General features: G+C 44.0%; 1 protein-coding gene across 1 annotated transcript in view; it reads left to right on the top strand.

Moving 5' to 3' along the window:
* LOC143988585 (ceruloplasmin-like) overlaps positions 1-20,640 on the top strand; it is a 209,706-nt gene that overhangs the window by 28,357 nt on the left and 160,709 nt on the right. The window contains exon 2 of the mRNA XM_077488263.1: positions 14,957-15,201. Within this exon, the coding sequence (XP_077344389.1) occupies positions 14,957-15,201 (245 nt within the window). The remainder of the gene's footprint in view (positions 1-14,956; positions 15,202-20,640) is intronic.

Here is a 20,640-nt window from a genome sequence, read left to right as displayed (position 1 = left end):
AGCACTCAATAAGGTAATAGTATGCAACTGGTCTAAACTACGTGTCATGCTCACCAATGCCAAGAGTCTGGCAGACAAGATGGGAGAACTAGAGCTACTGTTGTAAGAGGAGGATTTTGAATTTGTATGAATTACAGAGACTTGGTTCGACAGCTCTCATGATTGGCTGGCAACCATTCAAGGGTATTCCCTATATCACAGGGATAGAGAGGGTAAAAAGGGGGAGGGAGCATGCCTGTATAACAAAATAGATGTACAAGTGAATGTGAGAGATGGCATCACTAAGGGAGTAAGGGAGGAGGTGGAATCCTTATGGGTAGAGCTACAAAAGAAGGAAACCAAAGGGAAAGTATGCTATAGGCCTCCTAACCAGAGGAAGGAGGCAGAGTCGGACCTCCTATTACAATTTGGATTAGCGACAAGAATGGTAAGTGTCATTATAATGGGGGATTTAAATTATCAAGACAAGTGACTGGGTGGAAGAAACTTCACATTCATCTAAGGCTCGCCAGTTCCTAAATGTCTTGCAGGACAATGTCATGGGTCAGATGGTAAATGCACAAACTAGAAACAAAGAGTTTCTAGAGCTACTGATTACCAACAATACAGACCTGATCACGGATGTGGAAATAAGGGGCAATTTAGGAAACAACACAGGTCAATTTGTTTTAGTATAAATCACACAAATAGGAAACATAAGGGGAATACAAAGACACTGAATTTCAAAAGAGCCAACGTCCCTAAACTTCAATCCTTGCTAGAGGATAATAATTGGGATAAAAGCTTAGGAACAAAGAACACAGGAAAAATGGGGCATATAGGGGGGCATATAGCGGAGGAGAGTAAAAAAAATCCCAAGAAATTCTTTAAGTACATAATTAGTTAGATCATATTGGTCCCATAAAGAATGATGAAAGGAATTTGGTTACTAAGGATGGAGAGATGGCGAAGGTTTTGAACTTATTCTTCAGTAACCAAAACTGAAATGTTTATCCTCATGACATGTCATAGGATGTACCCTCATGGTTAACAGAGGACACAATTAGAAATAAACTTGAAAAATGTTACATTAATAAGTGACCGGGACAGATGGCTTGCACCCGAGGGTCCTTAGGGAACTCAGTCAAGTAATTGCCAGACCATTGTTCCTAATTTTTACAAACAGTCTGCTGATTGGAGAAAAGCCAACGTAGCACCAATATTTAAAAAAGGCCAAGATACATCCCTGGGAATTACAGACCAGTTAGCCTAACATCAATTGTAGGGGATGATAAGGAACTATATACAAGATTTTAGTATTGACAACAGTATCAATAGCAGTAATCAGCATGGATTCATGAAGAATCATTCTTGCCAAACCAATCTATTAACCTTCTATGAGGAGGTGAGCTGCCATCTAGATAAATGATAAATGCTGGATGTGGTGTATCTGGATTTTGCAAAAGCATTTGATACAGTTTCCCATAAACGTTTACTGTACAAAGTAAAGTCCATTGGCATGGACCATAGGGTGAGTACATGGATTGAAAACTGGCTACAGGGGCGAGTTCAGAGGGTAGTGACAAATGGGGAGTACTCGGAATGGTCCGGGGTGGAAAGTGGGGTCCCCCAGGGTTCTGTCCTGGGACCAATCATAATAAATTTTTTCCTTAACGACCTGGAGGATGGGATAAACAGCTCAATCTCTGTATTTGCGGACGATACTAAGCTAAGAAGGGCAATAACTTCTCACAAATTAATGGGGTGGGAAACTACATGACAAATGAAATTTAATGTAGAAAAATGTAAAATAATGCATTTGGGTGGCAAAAATATGAATGCATTCTACTCACAAAGGGGAGAACCTCTGGGGGAATCTAGGATGGAAAATGACCTGGAGTTCTAGTAGATGACATGCAATGCCAAGCTGCTGCAAGCAGAATATCGGCATGCATTAAAAAGGTGATTTACTCCAGAGATAATACAATTATTCTCCCACTCTACAAGACTCTGGTCTGGCCACACCTGGAGTATGCCGCCTAGTTCTGGGCACCAGTCCTCAGGAAGGATGTGCTGGAACTGAAGAGAGTCCATAGAAGGGCAACAAAACGAATAAAGAGACTGGAGGGCCTTAGATATGAGGAAATGTTACAAGCACTGAACTTATTCTCTCAGGAGAAGAGACGCTTGAGAGGGGATATGACTTCAATGTACAAATATCTTACTGGTGACCCCACAATAGGGATAATGCTTTCCACAAAAGGGAATTTAATAAGACAAGCGGCCATTCACTAAAATTAGAAGAAAAGCGGTTTAACCTTAAACTGCCTATAGGGTTCTTTACTGTAAGAACGGTTAGGATGTGCAATTCTTTTCTATAGGCAGTGGTTTCAGAGGGGAACATCGATAATTTCAAAGAACTATTAAATAGGCACCTTAATGACAACAACACACAGGAATATACAATGTAATACTTACGTAAAATCACACACATAGGTTGAACTTGATGGACTTGTGTCTTTTTTCAACCTCGCCTAATAAGTAACTATATAACACTGTAAACATAAGCCATCATAATAAAACCACGTAGCCAAAAACAGATGGGGTAAGTATGTTGCTGCACATTAAGAGTAGCCTAGCCAGTGATTACACCAAAGCCCACATTACTGCAACCACAAGGGGCCTATGGACGGAAAGAGAGGCTACCCATATATGACAATGACCTTCAGATAAACCAATCTGCCAGAAATAAGCATAGTGGTAACTACATATACTATATACAGTGCCATATTGAACCAGTAATATATTACATATGATAATATCTAAGGAGAAATAAGCTATTTTGCTCACGCATTACCTAAGTTCACTTGTGGTGGAGAATTCCCTTGTTTGGGAAGAAAAAGAGATGCAAATTATTAAACCTTGGCACAGACCAAGTTGGAATGGATCTGAAAAACAAATGATATACCATATAGCCTAATTTAACTAGTGGTTATGCCCTAGATAATCCAATATATAGCCATAGCTTACCCCAAATGTATATTTGGGGTGTTAATGTCTGCCCTTCAAATAACGTATCAACCAGGTGTTTGGACACCTCAAATGGGAAAGGGGGCCTGGGTCGTCTAGAAGAAAAGACATAAAGGAGCTCAATAGTAGGTGTACATTGGCTGTATGCGTGCCAAAAGCCACTCATAGCAGTCAGAATAGGGGGCTATTCTTACACTACCTCATGTAGTGGGATCCATGTAAACGGCTGTCCTGATGGAAATGCAGCTTCAGGGGAGCATAGAAAAAGGATATATATATAAAGGCTACAGATGAGAGGAGGCGTACCTCTCAGTCAAGCCAATTGGATGAAGAGCCCCTACTTTGATGAGCCCCCTGAGTCAGTGGCGCACAACGCGACCCCCCCCCCATAGCCCTGACTACCATAAAACATGGCAGCCAGCATGGAGGGTGCCTCCAGTGCAGTGACATCATCCGCCAGCACCAGATGGCGCTGGTCAGCGGATGTTCTGTCAAATTCTCCAACCCATCAGAAACTCCAACCACTTAACTTCCGGTTTCTTTAAACCAGCAGTAATTGGAGTTTTTGATGAATTGGTGGTTGGACACAACACCGCCAACAGAATAGAGTCTGGTGCAGGATATTATGAGTGGAGATTATAACTCCGCTCCGATACTAGCCAAAAAAATGTCTGCCTCTGAGGCAGCGACAACTGTGTCCTTGTTAGCCGATGTGCTGTCAAAACAGCTCATTCTTGCTGTACTGGACTCTACTGGGTTGTCAGTGTTGTGTCCAAGCACCAATTCATCAAAATATCCAATTACTAAGGTTTTAAATAAACCAGAAGTGACGCGGTTAGAGTTCCTTATGGGTTGGAGAATTTGACAAAAAACAGGTAGCGTCCCCATTGCCATGAGACCAAATGTGCGATGGTGGGTCCACATGACATGACTCCACCAGTGTTTTGTCAAATTCTCCAACCCATCAGAAACTCCAACCAAACACCGGCTCGCCAGACCTGAAGAAAAGCCGATAGTGACGTAGTTTGCACGCCACTGCTGGCCCACGTGCGCCGGGTGGGAGAGAGACATGGATCTGAGGACAGCACCACCTGGGGTAAGATCAATGAAGTGGACAGCAGCAGAAACCCGGAAGGTACACATGCTCAGCAAAAACAGGAATTTAGTAAAAGAATTACATAATCATATTATTTAAGTTCTTACATACTATCCGACACAGATTAACACAATAGATTAATGCTAGGTTAATACGAAACAATTGTGAAATACATAAAGGCAGATATATGCTGTAATAACCCTTACAATATGGATGTCCATGAGACTAAGGCTAATTCACACCTATGCAGTTTTAGTGCTTTTTGCATTTTGCAGATTTGCACAACAGAACGTGTTCCATAGGAGACCATGGTGAATGGATTTTAGTGCAAATCTGCAAAATGCAAAAAGCAAAAAAGGCATAGGTGTCAATCCAGCCTAAGAGGATAGTAAATAAAAGAGAAAAGAATAACTGAAATTTGGAAAAAAGTTGTGTAGGGCTATCTACACTACCATTCCAGATAGATAGTTGAGGGTGTTAGTCTATTTCTGGACCCCATTACACAAAACTCTCCAAAAAGGGTTTGTATGCTATTGATGTGTTTAGTCCTGGTGGAAATGTGGCATTTAGTCTAAATATCCATCTTTGTTCCCGCTGTAACAGGATTTTGTTCCAGTCCCCCCCTTGCATACCAGGGTATACTCAGGGTATACTCAATCCCATATCAATAACATAATTCTAGGGGAAATGTCCCCATGTACAGTGGTAACATGTTTTCCTAGGGGAAAATCTGGGTTACATGATTGTATACTAAGTATATGATGGTATGCTCTTTGCAAAAACTCCATTTTAGTTTTTCCCACAAAGCAGCATGAGCAATCACATCACAGTTTTTATGATGACTACATGTTCTATGTCCTTTTTTTTATACAGATATATGTCAATAAAATTATTGTTGTAAACTTTTAATCTATCTGTGTATTTTCCCTAAAAAATCCCACTTGAGGGTCCTTTATCCAAATCACATACCTGTACGTCACTTGGCTTCAAGTGGTTGTACTGGAGTGATGCCTGCAAATGTAGGTTTACTGAAGTCTGAAAGGCACCAGTTTAACCCTTTCATGACTAAGCCTATTTTTGGCATTTGGTGTTTACAAGTTAAAATCCATATTTTTTGCTAGAAAATTACTTGGAACCCCCAAACATTATATATTTTTTTAGCAGAGACTCTAGAGAATAAAACGGCGATTGTTGCAATATTTTATGTTGCACAGTATTTGCGCAGTGGTGTTTTAAATGCAACTTTTTGGGAAAAGGGACATTTTCATGAATTTAAAAAAAATTAAACAGTAAAATTAGCCCAATTTTTTTGCATAATGTAAAAGATAATGTTACGCCGAGTAAATAGATACCAAGCATGTGACACCTTATAATTGCACGCACTCGTGGAATGACGACAAAGTACGGTACCTAAAAATCTCAATAGCGTTTTTAAACACTTTTGATTTTTTTTTAACCCCTTCCCGCCGAGTGTGCGCAGATGTGCGTACTCGGCTTCCGGGGGTTATACCGGGATGATGCCCGCACCTGTAGGCATCATCCCGGTACCGTTTTTTACAGCGGGCAATTGGCTATCCAGCCATAACAACCGAAGCAGCTAAAAGCCGCTCTGCTGTTATGCCAGAGGAGCGGGAGGGGACGTACCCCCCTTCCGCCGCCTCCCGCCGCTGTTACTGGTGCTACCGCTCAATTGGGAGCACGATCACACATCTGATGCCTCCGGCTGCTGGTGAGGAACTGGAAAGAAGCCGTAATCAGCTTCATTCCAGTCTCCTAATAGTAAACACGGAAGCGACATCATGACATCACTTCCCGTTTACTTGGCTGCCAATGGCGCCAGTTTAAAAAAAAAAATACAGTATTCAGAATCCCTGTTTTTGGCGATCTGAATACTTTGAAGTGTAAAGGAGGGATCTATTTACTTGGTGCGACATTATCTTTTACCAAAAAATGTTGTTTATGCATTGTGTTTTTGTGCAAGAACATTTTTAAAAAGTGTATTTTTTCCCAAAAACTGCCTTTGAAAAAACACGTAAATACAGTCTGACATAAATTGCAAAACCCACCAATTTATTCCCTAGGGCCTCTGCTTTAAAAAACAAATTTTCTAGCAAACCCCCCCCCCCCTTCAGATTTTCAAATTTGCAATAAAAATATCGACCTGCAACAGGTTATTAAGCAGTAAGCAGATCCCCAGGAAATGTACCTTTCTTATATCACCATCCACAGATTCAGATTAATAATGCTCATAATGCTCACCGCACAAATAAAAAAGGGAAAAGCGATCTAATGATCACTGTATACAAGCTTTAATGACAAATAAAATTGCAAAGAAATATAATCACATTCAGCCGCACTCCAAGCCGAGTGCTGGCGTGTAAACATATCAAAGTATTCTAACCAAAAAGATGGCCACGGATGATGTCATGCTTAACACCTGACCCCCGTATGTGTTACGTCCTGGGCAGGACTTCTTCAGCGTTGGGCAGGACAACAAGCCCAACGCTGAAGAAGTCCTGCCCAGGACAGGCCATCTTTTTGGTTAAAATACTTTTTACTTTCTTATTTAGGGACTTTCTTTGCAATCCGTTATAGAACCTTTTATATTTATTGCGCTGCACTATTTTATTATATAGTGCCCTAGTATATACATATGTTTTAGTGGTGTAAAATTTTGGTAAATCCTTGTGAATATAATTTCAGTTTTTGTGTCACCCTATCTATTGGACTGTTAATGGTGATTGTAAAGTGACTTATTGTAAAATAAGTCTTAATTTATCTTTCTAGTTTCATAGTCCATACTTTCACACAATTTTATTGTGGTTAAAATAATATCTGCATAGAGCAACACATCTTAAGAATAATTAATTGGGGCATGACCGGATGTTGGAGAGACAGGACGTGTGTTCAGGGAGCTACGCAATACTCCTGATTAAGATCCGTTTTTTGGAGCGGTACGGCCATAATTTTGGGTGCTGATGCACCGGATGGTGTGGGGGAAATCCCAGACATGAAAAAGGGGGCATCCACAGCCGGCCATTAGACCCTGCGGAGACAGCGCCAGACCCGCTCCTCACTAGGCCCAGACACAGACCCCGCCGCCGCCATCTTGCCTTCTCCTCCGCCATCCACAAGTGCCAAGAAGCAAGCCAGGCAGATGGCTGCACTGGCGGTGGTCACTCCTGATGCGGGTGCTGTTTCTTCTAGGCCTAGCTCTCCTGAACAGGTGGATGCCCAAGATGTGATCACCCGACAAGCAAAGCTGGAGTGATGTTGAGCATTGACCATTTGACTACAGAATGCACATTAATCAGGCATGACTTAGACAAGATCAGGGGTCAGCTCAGAGTGGCAGAGGACAGAATATCTGGAGGAGGTGTCACACACGCAGGGTAACCAGCGGAACGGAATTGCTCCCAATAGTACTGGCCATGTGGAGCTCCCTGGAAGCTGTAAGGACCATCTTATAGGCCTGTCGGACAATAGTACATCCAGGAGACCTTCCAGCGACACTTTTTAGTGTTTTTTCTTTTTTCATTTTGGGACTGTAAGCTGCATACCAGACAATGTTTTTTTTTTTTTTTTTTTAAGCTTTTTAGCTATTTGGGCTAAGTATTACTCAGTTCCCGGTCAGTTCCCGGTCCCCAATCAGCACAAGCCCCTCGTCAGTTTCAGAGGGGTTTAGATATCCTAGGTCACAATGTATATTGGAGTCTAGGCTTCACTCTTGATATATTTCTTTTACATGATCATTGTATAACAGTTGTGTCATGCTAACTCACTATACCATTCCACATACTTTCCACTGCTACGTACCCCACCCTTCAACCCCAGAAAATGAGACCAAACCAATCTGGAGTAAAACTTGGCTGTATCAGCCAATTATCTTTATTATCTTTATTATTAAACATTCAAATAAAATTAACATAAATTAACGTAACTGTATAAACCTGTACTAAACCACCTCCTCCATTAAATTCCACCCGTTGGTTTTTGCAGGAACCCCCCCCCCCCCAATCTTAACACCAGATTAATTCTGGCACTGCGGTACCTTAAAACAAAAATAAGCCTTCAGCTGACATGCTAGCTCAGAGACAACAAAGTTCAGTGCACCCGATAACCAACTTTCAGCTAAACACCTTTAGCTGGAATACCACCCTTGAGGTACCATACCACCGATGGGTCCCAAAATCTTCCAAACCTGGGATTAATCCTTCACCAGCAAAGACCAACACCATGCCGCTGCCACGACATCCACTGCTCTGTAATGAAAATCACACGAGATTAATAAACACATAACCCCCCCAAAATAAGGGAGGGAGGGTGGGAAGCTCTCTTCCTCCATGCAGATTGAGCTAGGGAGGAACCACTCCTCCTGCTCAGTGAACTTTGCTCCGGCCCTCCTGCACTTCCCTTGCAGTCAGCACCATCCTCTCATCTTTCCCCAGCACTGCACACCACCCTGTTAACCCTGTCATGCCCGTCCTGCGCTGATGTCACTTTATTTCTTTTGCTCTGGGCTTTCTTGACCATTGTATAACAGATGTGTCATGCTCACTCACTATTACCATCCCACATACTTTCCACTGCTACGTACCCCACCCTTCAACCCCAGAAAATGAGATCACACCAATCTGGAGTAAAACTTGGCTGTAGCAGTAAATTATCTTTATTATTAAACATTCAAATAAAATTGACATAAATTAACATAACTGTATAACCCTGTACTTAACCACCTCCTCTATTAAATTCCACCAATTGGTATTTGCAGGAAAAAAAAAACAATATTAACACCAGATCCATTCCGGCACTGCGGTACCTTAAAACTAAAATAGGCCTCCAGCTGACATGCTAGCTCGAAGACAAACACTGACCGCAGTGCACCCGATAATCAACTTCTAGCTAAACACCTTTAACTGGAATACCACCCTCGGGTACCATACCACCGATGGGTCCCGACATCTTCCAAACCTGGGGTTAATCCTTCACCAGCAAAGACCAACACCATGCCACAGCACACCAAGGGAAAACCTTACCCTTGTGTGCCCTGCCAAACCCTCAAAGCCCGCTGTATCCCATCCTGCAATCCCAGGGCCCACAAGTCAATCCCAACATCGTTCAGGTGAATTCCATCACTCTTCAAATACCACCAAGTATCCACTTGCAATTCCAGGTGCCAGACGGCCAACCCACCATTCCTGACAACGAAACCACTAACCTCCTTGTTCACCTTCTTCCTTGCCTGATTGATTTTGTCCACTGACCGTGCTAAACGCCAAGTGGTCCGTGCCACCATATCAGACCACACAATAATCATGTGTGGGAAGGCAAGGCAGAGCTGCCCAAACTTGATATCACGTACCAAGTCCAACATAGACCTACTGCCTAGATCATTGCTCCCCACATGGAGAACAAACACGTCAGGAGGCCGGGCCATACGCGCAAATCTATGCACCTGGGAGACCATCCTGCCCCAAAGCATACCTGGCACCCCAAACCACTTGACACATGCCTCCTGTCCTGAAAAACCTAGCTGTCTCCCCTCCGGGCGAGCATCACCTCTCCTAGCCCCCCAACACACCTATGAGTGGCCCACAATCCAGACCAATCCCTGTGTTCTTCCTGAAAGAAAAGAAGAAAAAAACAACCCCTAAAAACAATTAATATTAACCGTATACAAGACACCACAGCGTAAAACCCTTACCCATTAACCTTACCCATTAATATTACATTACACTGTCAACAGATGGGGGCGAACATATGATTTAAACCTCCTAGACACCCATCTCCCAATCCACTTTACAGCAGCCTCATCCAGCCCCCATCTGACCGCCTCCGTAGCCGCCCCTATGCGGAATGATTGGGACAAAAACTTTTGATCCCCCAAACTGAAAGCCGGAGTTGTCCCCTTTACCAGCAGCGTCCCCTGCCCGACCTTTACCCTGCTTAAAACAATGGACATGGGGTGTCCACCTCCGCATCCAGAGCATTCGTGCTTGTACTTGCACGACCCCCCAAACTTGCAGGACCCCTCATTATATTGCCAACACACTCCTTTCTTTCTTGTTGCTGATTGTCCGGAGTTGGTTGATCCACCGGCCCCCCCCCCCCTTGAAAAAACTGACCCGTCGGCCTAGTAGAAGTCATCAGGTGCATCCATAAGTCAATGTCCTTATGGTTCCACCTCAAGGAGGGGCGAATCTCCCTCCGTTCCCTGAAGTGCTCGTCGTAACACAGCCAAGCTGTGCTTCTGTAGACTCTGTATGCCTCTCCCATGGCGTCCAAGTTACAGAACAGGTCGGATCAGTGCTCCGGATTCTGTTCCCCTATCACGCTTGCCATTATTGCAGCCAATTTGGGAAAGTCCTGGGAATGAGCCTGTATCTCCTCTTTTCTTCATCCTCCTTGTGGTCTTCAGGCCTGACCCTGTCCAGATTAAAATTCTCTAGCGGTAACAACGCGAAAATTTCAACGTATTCCCCCTTCCAGATCTTTTCTTTCACCTCCGGTTTTAAGTTTGCCCCGAGAGGTCCCTCGAAACACACATAGACCTCGCATTTTGCCGCGTCCGCCAATCTCGCCAAATCTTGTTTTTTAGTCGTGTCGTTAGTTGACTCCCCCGTAGTCTTAGGCACCCCCTCTTTGTCTGCCACCCCAATGACCTCCTTTGCGGGCGCCGCCTGTTCCCCAGACAATGCCGGAGGATTCCCGGTAACCGTCGTCGCTGCACTAGACCCCCCACCTCAGGGGCCACCTAAGCTGCCACCGGTGCCCGCAACCCACCTTGTCCCGGTTCAAACTTATGGACCAATTCCTTCAAGCATGCTAAAAACCCCTGAAAACCTGATTCCACAGTGGCGCTGGCAGAAGACAACGTGGCCGGAACAGGGGGCACGGTCGAGACCGACTACCCTGCTGGAGCCCTAACTGCCCCCCTGCACTCCCCCCTTTTCCCCCATCCCCCCAAAACCCCTGACCCCGGCAATGCTGACTTACCATGATGCCTGGAAGAGGTCCCCCCAGCCGACTGTCCCATCTCCACCGGTGCCTGATGTCCTTGCTGCCCATCGTCCTCCGACTGCGACAGCTCACCCTCGGAACGAATGCCCACATCTCATCTTCACTGGCCCACAGCCCTCCAATGAAATGAGCCCTCCAATGATTTCCCCTAGATGTGTTCTCAACCAGTGTAATTGAATTGTGGGCACCAGTGCTTGGGGTGTGCAGAGTTGATTGGCCTTAGACCAGGTAACAGTAAATGCCTGTGTTGAAGCAAGACAGATGATGTGTACTGTGCATGGAGAAGAGGACCGCTTTACAGTCTTGTAATGCTATCCGGTGCCCTTAAGACAATGTGCATGGTGCTTCTCCCCACCCGCTAACAAGGTTTAAAGCCCAATTCCAGAACAATTTCAAACATCCAGCTTGCAGGTGCCAAGCCCCCCTGCACTGCAAGGGTTAATTGCTCATTATGTCTAGGGGTTTTCACAAGAGGCTTTTTCTCTTACCTGATTCCTTGGTCCAGTTAGTCATTCTTCATTCCCCCAAAACTCTGATTGGTGGGTGGAGAATTAGCATTATCACACACAATAAAAGGAAGAATGCTGCAGTGCAACCTGAGCTGCTTGCCGGTTACAGAACAGCTGCAGGGTACTGGTTGCAGCACTGGACAGAGCAAGGAGCAAGGAGCAAGTAGCAAGGTAAGTACAATATGCCTTTATCAAGCTACCCCAAGGCTAAGTGAGCATTTAATCCTCAATTTTCTATATACCCTAGCCATGATCTGTATTGACCAGTGTGGAAAAGGTTGCTGCAGATAGTGTGAATGAGTCCAGTCCTTTCACACTATACTGCACATAAAAATGTGCCACAATGCATAAAAAAACATGTGTAGCAATACCCCCGAAGGAGCTGTTTTTGTGTCCCTCTGGCACACATAGCAATGTGATTGATGGAATAACCCGGTAATAACACAAAAACACAGTTCTGCTCTTTCAAGTTTACTTGGACCAGTGAAAAGTTTAAAGTAATATTATTCAGCCAAGTCCTGTATAAGTAGCCAGGACTTGGTTGAAACAGTTCTCAGAACAGTCAATAACACTATGCAACAATAAAAGAATAATAACAACGTACACAGATTAAATGGACTCCTTCAAACAAGCTATTGATTGAATAGAATGCTATGGCTAAAAGGGGAACTCCAGGCCGGCCTATAGTACCTCCAATACACACACACACACACACAATGAAGTAATATAAACACCAGGGGCATGTCCACTTTAACCCCCCTGACGGTCTTTCCGAGTCTGGCTCGGGGTGGAATTTTTATACCAAAAGCGGTAACCCCGAGCCAGACTCGGGACTGCATCGCTGGATCCAGGAGGAGGTTTAATTACCTTCTCCCTCGGATCCAGCGTTGTCTCCCCGCTGTACGAGCGAGCCGCGTCTCGCTCGATCTATCACATCTCCGATCTCCGTTCCCTGTGAGCGTTGTGACGCACGGGGACGGAGATCGGTGCCAAATTCAAAAAGTGAAACACACAGTATACATACAGTATAATGTAATCTTACAGATTACATTGCTGTATGTAAATATTTCACATCCCCTTTGTCCCTAGTGGTCTGCCCAGTGCCCTGCATGCAGTTTTATATAATAAAAACTGTTCTTTATGCCTGGAAACTGGAGATTGTCCATAGCAACCAAAACTGTCCCTTTACATCAAAAATTATTTCAGACCAGCTAGAAAACAGCGATAGGAATCACTCGCAGAATTGAGGGATAGCGATTTGTGGGGAGATCCATCATCAAATACTGAAAAGTAATGACAGTGACAATTCTGCAACTGAGCAAATTTCAGTGTTTTTGATTTGATTACATTATTGAATAATTTTTATTAATGTTATATTATTATTTGGTACAATTATTTATAATTATTTATTATATTATAATTTATGATTTCATTTTTCAAACTTTATTATACCCAGGATGTCTGCTAGACTCTGGTTTGGACAGATTTAAGACAGTTATTCCTAAGCCCTTGTACACACGGTCGGATAATCTGTCGGATTGCGTCTTATCGGACCGTGTCGTTGGATAATCCAACTGTGTGTGGTATGCATCGGACTGATTCTGTCCGAATCTCCGTCCGACCCAATTTTCCAACATGTTGGAAATATTTCCCGACCAACTAGGCCGGATAGACCTAATCCGATCATGTGTAGAGCATTTTCATTCGGACCAAGTGCCACGCATGCTCAGATCAAATTCCTACATCAAAGCTATTGGCTACTAGCCTGAACGTAGTCCCATCGTAACGAAATTATGTCATCACGTTCTGAAAGATCGGATTTTTCGCTAACTTGGCCCGACCGTGTGTATGCAACAGTTTCGGACAAGATCCGACGGATTTGGTTGTGGAAATCTCCGATCGTGTGTACAGGGGCTAAGAATTACAGGACTACAATATAAAACGCCAAATTTTCATGCAAAATAATGGTACCGCTTTTAGCACCTAAAATCCCAAATAATCGTACCGCCAGGGAGGTTAATAGCAACAACAATAATGTTCTAGGACCAAAGCTTTGCGTTTGTTCTCTTCACCGGCATGTAGGAGCTCTGTGGACAAGGGTCCCTGAATGTAACAGGGTGATGAGATGGAATGTAAAGTAGCTGGTGCTGTGATATAGCATTCCTCTATGTGATCCAGTTAACATGTGTCTGTGCACAGTATTCAGGTGTGGTGTTTTATGGAAGGCAATAGGGTTGCTGGGCAAAGCCCTCTCACCAATCTTGCATGCATTCAGTGGTCCTTCAAGGAGCGATCAACCGATTCTCCTGGCTGCAGATGTGTCACGACGGCGTTCAGTCTCTGACTCGTTGAATTGGCCAATTCTGTGGCATTCCACGCTGCTGCAGAGCATCCTTCTGGAAGCGTGTGGGTTCTGTTCCTCTGGGCTGGAGCTGCAGACTGTGTGCCCCTTGGTAGGCCACAATCTCCTCACACAGCAACAAAGGGTTGCTCTCCCAATGGGATTCAGGGACAGGGACAAGACTTTTTGTCCTGATCCACCCTGTGCTTTTTATAGTCTCGCTCACAATCCTCTTGACTCTGAGCAGTGCAGCTTGGGATTTGCAGTCCTGCTCCCCTCACACGCTAAATCAGGCTGCCTTGAGTTGGGACTTCATATTCCACAGTTCTCTGCTGCTGTTCCCTGATGATTGGTTCTCAGTCTCTTCCAATAGGGAGGCTACAAAGTAAACAGTTATGTGTGTCTGCATGTGTGAGAGGAGAGGAAGGGGGTGAAAAGCTCATGCAGCTCTCTCTCTCTCTTTCTATCTCTCTCTCTCTCTCTCTCTCTCTCTCTCATGGATTCAATCAGCCTGGAGAGGTACCTGCTATACATGTGTGTTGATGCGCACTCAACATGTATATTCATGCATATTGTGTTGTGTTACATTGCGTTTTTACGTGTGTGGCATGTGTTATTTTTTCAGTTGCATTGCAATGCATTTACATGCATTCAAGTGTGTTACATTAAAATGCAGACAAGATGCATTTTAATGCAACACACATGTACACAACACTGTGTGAATGAGACGGAGAACCATCATTTTCTATGTGCTCTTGTATAAAAACACAAGTCATTACACATGGTGTGAATGAGTCGTAAAGAGTACAAATTGTGATTACTACAACCAATACCTTTCTGTAGGCAAATGATTAATAAAAAAACATAATTAACACACATTTTACAGCTATAGCCCTAATTAAAGTATGTGAGTTCAACTACAATATGAAAGCTTCAATGTACAGGTAAGCCCACTGTAATACAATGTACTATTCTTTCTAGGCATGCCAGCATCTATTTAAAACAGGGCACCAACAGAATAGGCAGAGCCTTTAAAAAGGCCACCTATAATGAATACACAGATAGCTCATACACGGAAGAAAAAAAGAAGCCAGACTGGCAGGGACTTTTGGGTCCCATCGTAAAAGCAGAAATTGGTGATATTATTACTATTCATCTTTTCAACAATGCTTCCAGACCATATAGCATACATCCACATGGAATGCGATACACAAAAGGAAATGAAGGTAAAAAAGCTTTATTGCAAATATTTAGATAAGCTAGAGCAATTGTACTAATCCATGTATTTACACTCAGACCATATTAAAATATGCAAACTAACATCTAATTGTAGGACTGCCACTGCTATTTTTATTTTACTCTAGTGTGCGAACCTCAATGACCCCTTGCCTGTTAAATTTAGAGGATCTAAAGGAATTATGGATTAAGGCTGGGTTCACACTATTGCGAATTTGGTGTGGGTTTTCTCCACATTCAATTCGCATTGCAGGAGATTGTGACCGGCTCTCTATGGAGTCGGTTCACACATCTCAACAGCGGTTCCGGTGCGAATTGCAGAGGGGTCTTGTGCATCCTTTGATCTGTTTTAGGTCTGAATTCAACCCAAAATTCGGGCTGAAACTGGACCTGAAATGGTGAATGGAGATGCACCGGACCCCTGCAGTGAGTGGCTGAGTTCTCCAGTGTGAACCCAGCCTAAATAGTAAGTAAAAGAAAATAAGACGGCTGAATTATTTTGAGTTTCCTTCAAAGATCACAGAACACTTGCTTCAGAACACTCTGATTTAAAGCACCTGTGCAAGATAATGGAAAACCATGGGCTCTTGTGGGTACTTGAGGACAGGGTTGAGAACCACTGCTCTTAACCACTTTCTTACAGTTTCTCTTCCAAATGTTACTTTATTTCAAAGGAAATGTCCATAAAACTGCTCCCACTGACATGTTTCAGTTCATGTCATTTCAGGTGGCGTTTCATAGCCTTTGCACTTAATGTTTCCCCTGTGTGCTGCTGTTTTTGAGGCTGTTCACCATGAAAGTGGTTTGATGCACAATTAAATAGTATAAGCTGTATATTCCTAGATTGGTTTACCAGACATCCCAAACTGCAAAAACGAATTTCAGGGAGGTGGTAAACTCATTTCAGGGAGGTTTTGCACCACCGCTGAAACCCCCCCTCCCCCAATGAAATGCAGCCTCACCATGCCCATAATTTCAGCCTCACCGTGCCCAACATTGCAGCCTCACCGTGCCTAACATTGCAGCCTCATTGTGCCCATAATTGCAGACTTACCGTGCCAATAATCACAGCCTTACAGTGCCCAAAATTCGCTTATAATTGCAGCCTCATCATGCCCATAATTGCAGCCTCACCGTGCCCATAACCGCAGCCTTACTACGGTCAGTGCCTAGATTACACAAAGCAGGCATCCCTCGCTGTGTCTCACAATTCAGTTTGAAAACTTTGGCAGTGCTGTGACAAAAGTCCCACCCTCCTCCTAAACCAGCTCGTGTGATAGACCCAGTGTTCAGTCTATCACACGAGCTGGTCTAAGAGGGGGGAGGGACTTTTGTCACAGCACGGCCAACGTTTTTCAGCTCTGACCGATGTGTGTGACATGTAGAGGAGGAGGAGGGAGGGGAGCATTACAGGCAGCCACAGCATAGCCCCAAGTGGCCCCAGAGCAGGCAGCCTACCGGAAAATGTTCCGGTAGGCCAGTCCGACCCTGCCTCCTGTCACTCAGCCACAGACAGAGCAGCCGGAGCGGCTGTATTTAATTTGGGCGATCAGGCTGCCCTGTCTGTGGCTGAGTGACAGGCTCAGCCGGGAGATCGCCCGGCGCTCACGGGAGCAAATGTGCATACGGTCGGTGCTAAGGGGATTATTAATGTATATTTATTGTGTATAGTACAATAAAGTCCCAGTGCCATAGAATTAAACTATACTAAACTAAAATATAATGAAATTCAGTAAAATAAGGAATATGATGGTCTATATCAGACAACTGCAAAGTGATTAAACCGTATACCCAGGTGACCATTAAACACATAGAATTGTAGATGGGTTTATTAAACACACAGAATGTGTAGATGTGTAGACATAGGTGTGCACAGCCTATGGCATTATGGTTTGCACCCCAAAGTTCAAACACATATGCTTGTATATATACTGACAGTGTCAGTAGAGCAATGGACAGTGTAAGTAGGCCAGTTGCCCGTGTCAGTAGTTTTTATTTTTATTTTTAAAAATTATTTTTTTTTGTAATTTTTTTTTTCTTAATTTAGGAGACCCATTAAGGGGCTTTAGTGAAATATCAGGGGCACACCCTGTGTAGAAGAAGAGGGATATCCCATCACATCAAAGCTCCCAACTTTTTTAGATTGGAATGGGGGACAATATCAGCAAAAGTACGTAGGCATAGGACACACCCTTTGCCACACCCCCTTAAAGGAGAATTGTACAAAAAATGATTAGTTAAACCCACAAGTTGTTTTTACTACTAATATTGCTTTATACTGGCTTTTGACATTTACAAATGCAGCCATTTAGAAATTAGATGAAAGGTTTAGCAGTGGGAAACACTTTTTGAAAGCTAAAAAGTGCATTTTTTTTGAAAGCTAAAAAGTGCATTTTTTTTATACAACTATATAGATCAGACCAAAATGAGGGAATTGGTCCAAAACGGGGGCATTTGAGAGCTACAGTATGCATCAATCCTCACACTCATAATTGTACTTTGTCAAAATGAAAACCGTAAAGAAATGTTTCAAAATAATGCAAATATAACAAGCACAAATCTTTATGTAGTAAATATATCTGAGATAAACCCAGATTTCTCCAAACCCAAAAACAAAATTTGTACTAGAGATGAAATGGATAGACTATTCAAACAATTCAATCTTAAACTGGTATTAAACCCCAAAATAAAAAATAATATATGGCAGCTTACCAATCCTGGAATGTGGTAGCTGTGTGCCTTTTCTTTTTTAGGCTTTCTTCTCCCCTATATTTTCACCTGCTGGTCCAGCCAGTAACATGCTTCTTGTATTAGAACAAAACCAAAGAAATTCCCAGCTCAATTTCTCAACCAGCATGCAACCAACCAAAATATGCTGTCTAACAGTATGCGTTAAAATGGGTTTAGTCTGCACACATTTGCAAATATATGAGTAAGATAAAGAGCCCTGTCAAGGCACCCCAGTATTTTCTGTAGTCCTAACTCTAAATTTTGAGAGCCTCTACATTAAAAGCACATGCATTATATGGGCACAGCATATGAATACCGAGCATATACCACCATCACAGCAAAGATGTCCAGTGTATCCCCTCACCAATATTTCAACAGAACAAACAGATGGTCACTGCCCTCACCTACAACTGGCCTTGGCAGCAAGGGGCACATGAAAGCGAAACACGTGCAAAAGGAAACCAAAGAAATTCCCAGCTCCACTTACTGACCAGCCTGCAACCAACCAGATTATCCTTTCTAACATTATGCATTAAAAACAGGGGTTTAGTTTGCACACATTTGCAAATATATATTTTAACTCGTTGCCCTTCCATATGCTCTTTGGCTGCAAAGGCCAGTTATAGGTGAGGGCAGTGGCCATCTGTTTGTACTTCCTGCATTAGGGTGTCTCCACCCTGGATAGAGGAGCAAAAAGAAACATCCTTGGGCAGGAGCATTGTCAATCTGGGGAGAGGGTACTGTTAAAGCGGGAGTCCGCAGGGAGTCCGCCGTTTTTTGTTTTTTTTTAAAAGCCAGCAGCTACAAATACTGCAGCTGCTGACTTTTAAAATAATGACACTTACCCACCCAGCGCGCCTGCGATGTCGGCACCCGAAGCCGATCTCTCGATCGTCTCTCGGGTGCTGCCGCCGCCATCTTGGGTATGGGAATCAGGAAGTGGAGCCTTTCGGCTTCATTTCCTGGTTCCCTACTGCGCATGCGCGAGTCGCGCTGCACAATAAGGATGATCCCCGCTGTCTCTGGGATCCGTGTGTTTCCCAGCAGGCAGCGGGGGACCTTCGGAAAGGGGCGTAGATTCTGCGGAAAGGGGCATACATTTTGCAGAATCTACGCCGGGAGTGGGTGCAGATACCTGTACTGTACAGGTACCTGCACCCCCCTCCACCCTGAAAGGTGCCAATTGTGGCGCCAGAGGGGGGGAGGGTTCCAATGAGCGGAAGGTCCACTTTAGGGTGGACCTCCGCTTTAAGCACCCTATAGAATACACTGGTCAGCAATGCTGTCTACAGCCAGCGGTGCTGATTGTTTGGAAATTTTCCAACAGGCTGGTTGTACAGAAGTGGAATCCGTAGATCCACTTCTGTACAAACCACCTCCCCATACATGGATTCGAAACTTGGTAGTGCCAGATTTCAATCCATGTATGGCCTTCTTAAAGTAGAGTTCCGCCAGAGAAAAAAAATTAAAAGTCAGCAGCTACAAATACTGCAGCTGCTGACTTTTAAAATAAGGAAACTTACCTGTCCAGGGAGCCCACCATGTCCTCACCTGAAGCCAACCTGTCCCTTGGCTCCAGATGGAGGTGCCAGCATCTTAAGTAAGGGAATCGGGAAATGAAGCCTTGTGGCTTCACAGCCTGATTCCCTACTGCACATGCGCGAGATGCACTGCTCCTTCGGAGTGGTCCCTGCTGTCTTCTGAGACCTGTGGGTCTCCCACAAGACAACGGGGGGGAATGGAGGAGGGGCCAAATATGGCATAGATCGCCGCAGGTACTGCGGCGATCTTTCGCCGGAAGTGGGAGCAAATACCTGTATTAGACAGGTATCTGCTCCCACCTGAAAGGAGCCAAATGCGACACCAGAGGGGGGGGGGAGGAATCCAGACAGCAGAAGTTCCATTTCTGGGTGGAACTCTGCTTTAAAGTGATTGTAAAGTCTCTCTTTTAAAAAACAAAAACAAACATGTTATACTTACCTCCTCTGTGCAGGTGGTTTTGCACAGAGCAGCCCAGATCCTCCTCCTTTCGGGTCCCTCTTCACTGCTTCTTGCACCTCCCTCCTGACGAATGATCAGCAGCTTGCTATGGTGGCACCGGAAACCGAGCTGTAGCCCTGAGTGTCCATTCAGAAACACAGCTGCTGCTTGGCACCACCCCATCTCTCGCCTAATTGGCTAACTGGCTTTAATTGACAGCCATGGGAGCCAATGGCGCTGTGGCTGTGCCCCAGCCAATCAGGAGGAGAGTCCCAGATGACCGCTTGACATAGTAGGGGCTCAGGGTAAGTGTTGGGGGGTGCTGGGGGGGGGCTGCTACACATTCCTTTAAAATGCACTAGCAGATGAACTTGACTAACAAACACTTTTGTGATAACGTTTTTAAATAAATTAATAAAATATGGCCATTGTAAGCACCTCTGTCAGTGTTAAATGATTAAAAGAAGTTGGAAAACTTCAGACTTTCTGGCTGGATCACCAGCTTGAAAATAAAAGAAGAAGTCTAAAAATAGAAAACTAACTCAGAAGTGACATGTAAGAATTGGTAAGCTGCAATATAATATGTTTTTGATTTTATGTTAAATTCTACTTTAACCTACCCAAAGACAAGAGATGACAGTTTTCCCAATATGGCCGCTCTAAGCAGGACTGGTTAATGATCTCATGTGTATGGACAACTGGCCAAACAAAGGATAGGA

The sequence above is a fragment of the Lithobates pipiens genome, unplaced genomic scaffold (genome assembly GCF_037356315.1).
Source record: "Lithobates pipiens isolate NorthernLeopardFrog02 unplaced genomic scaffold, aLitPip1_a1.2 Scaffold_18, whole genome shotgun sequence".
Lineage (NCBI taxonomy): Eukaryota > Metazoa > Chordata > Amphibia > Anura > Ranidae > Lithobates > Lithobates pipiens.
Note: the sequence above shows the minus strand (reverse complement) of the source record. Positions and strands in the feature narration are given on the sequence as shown.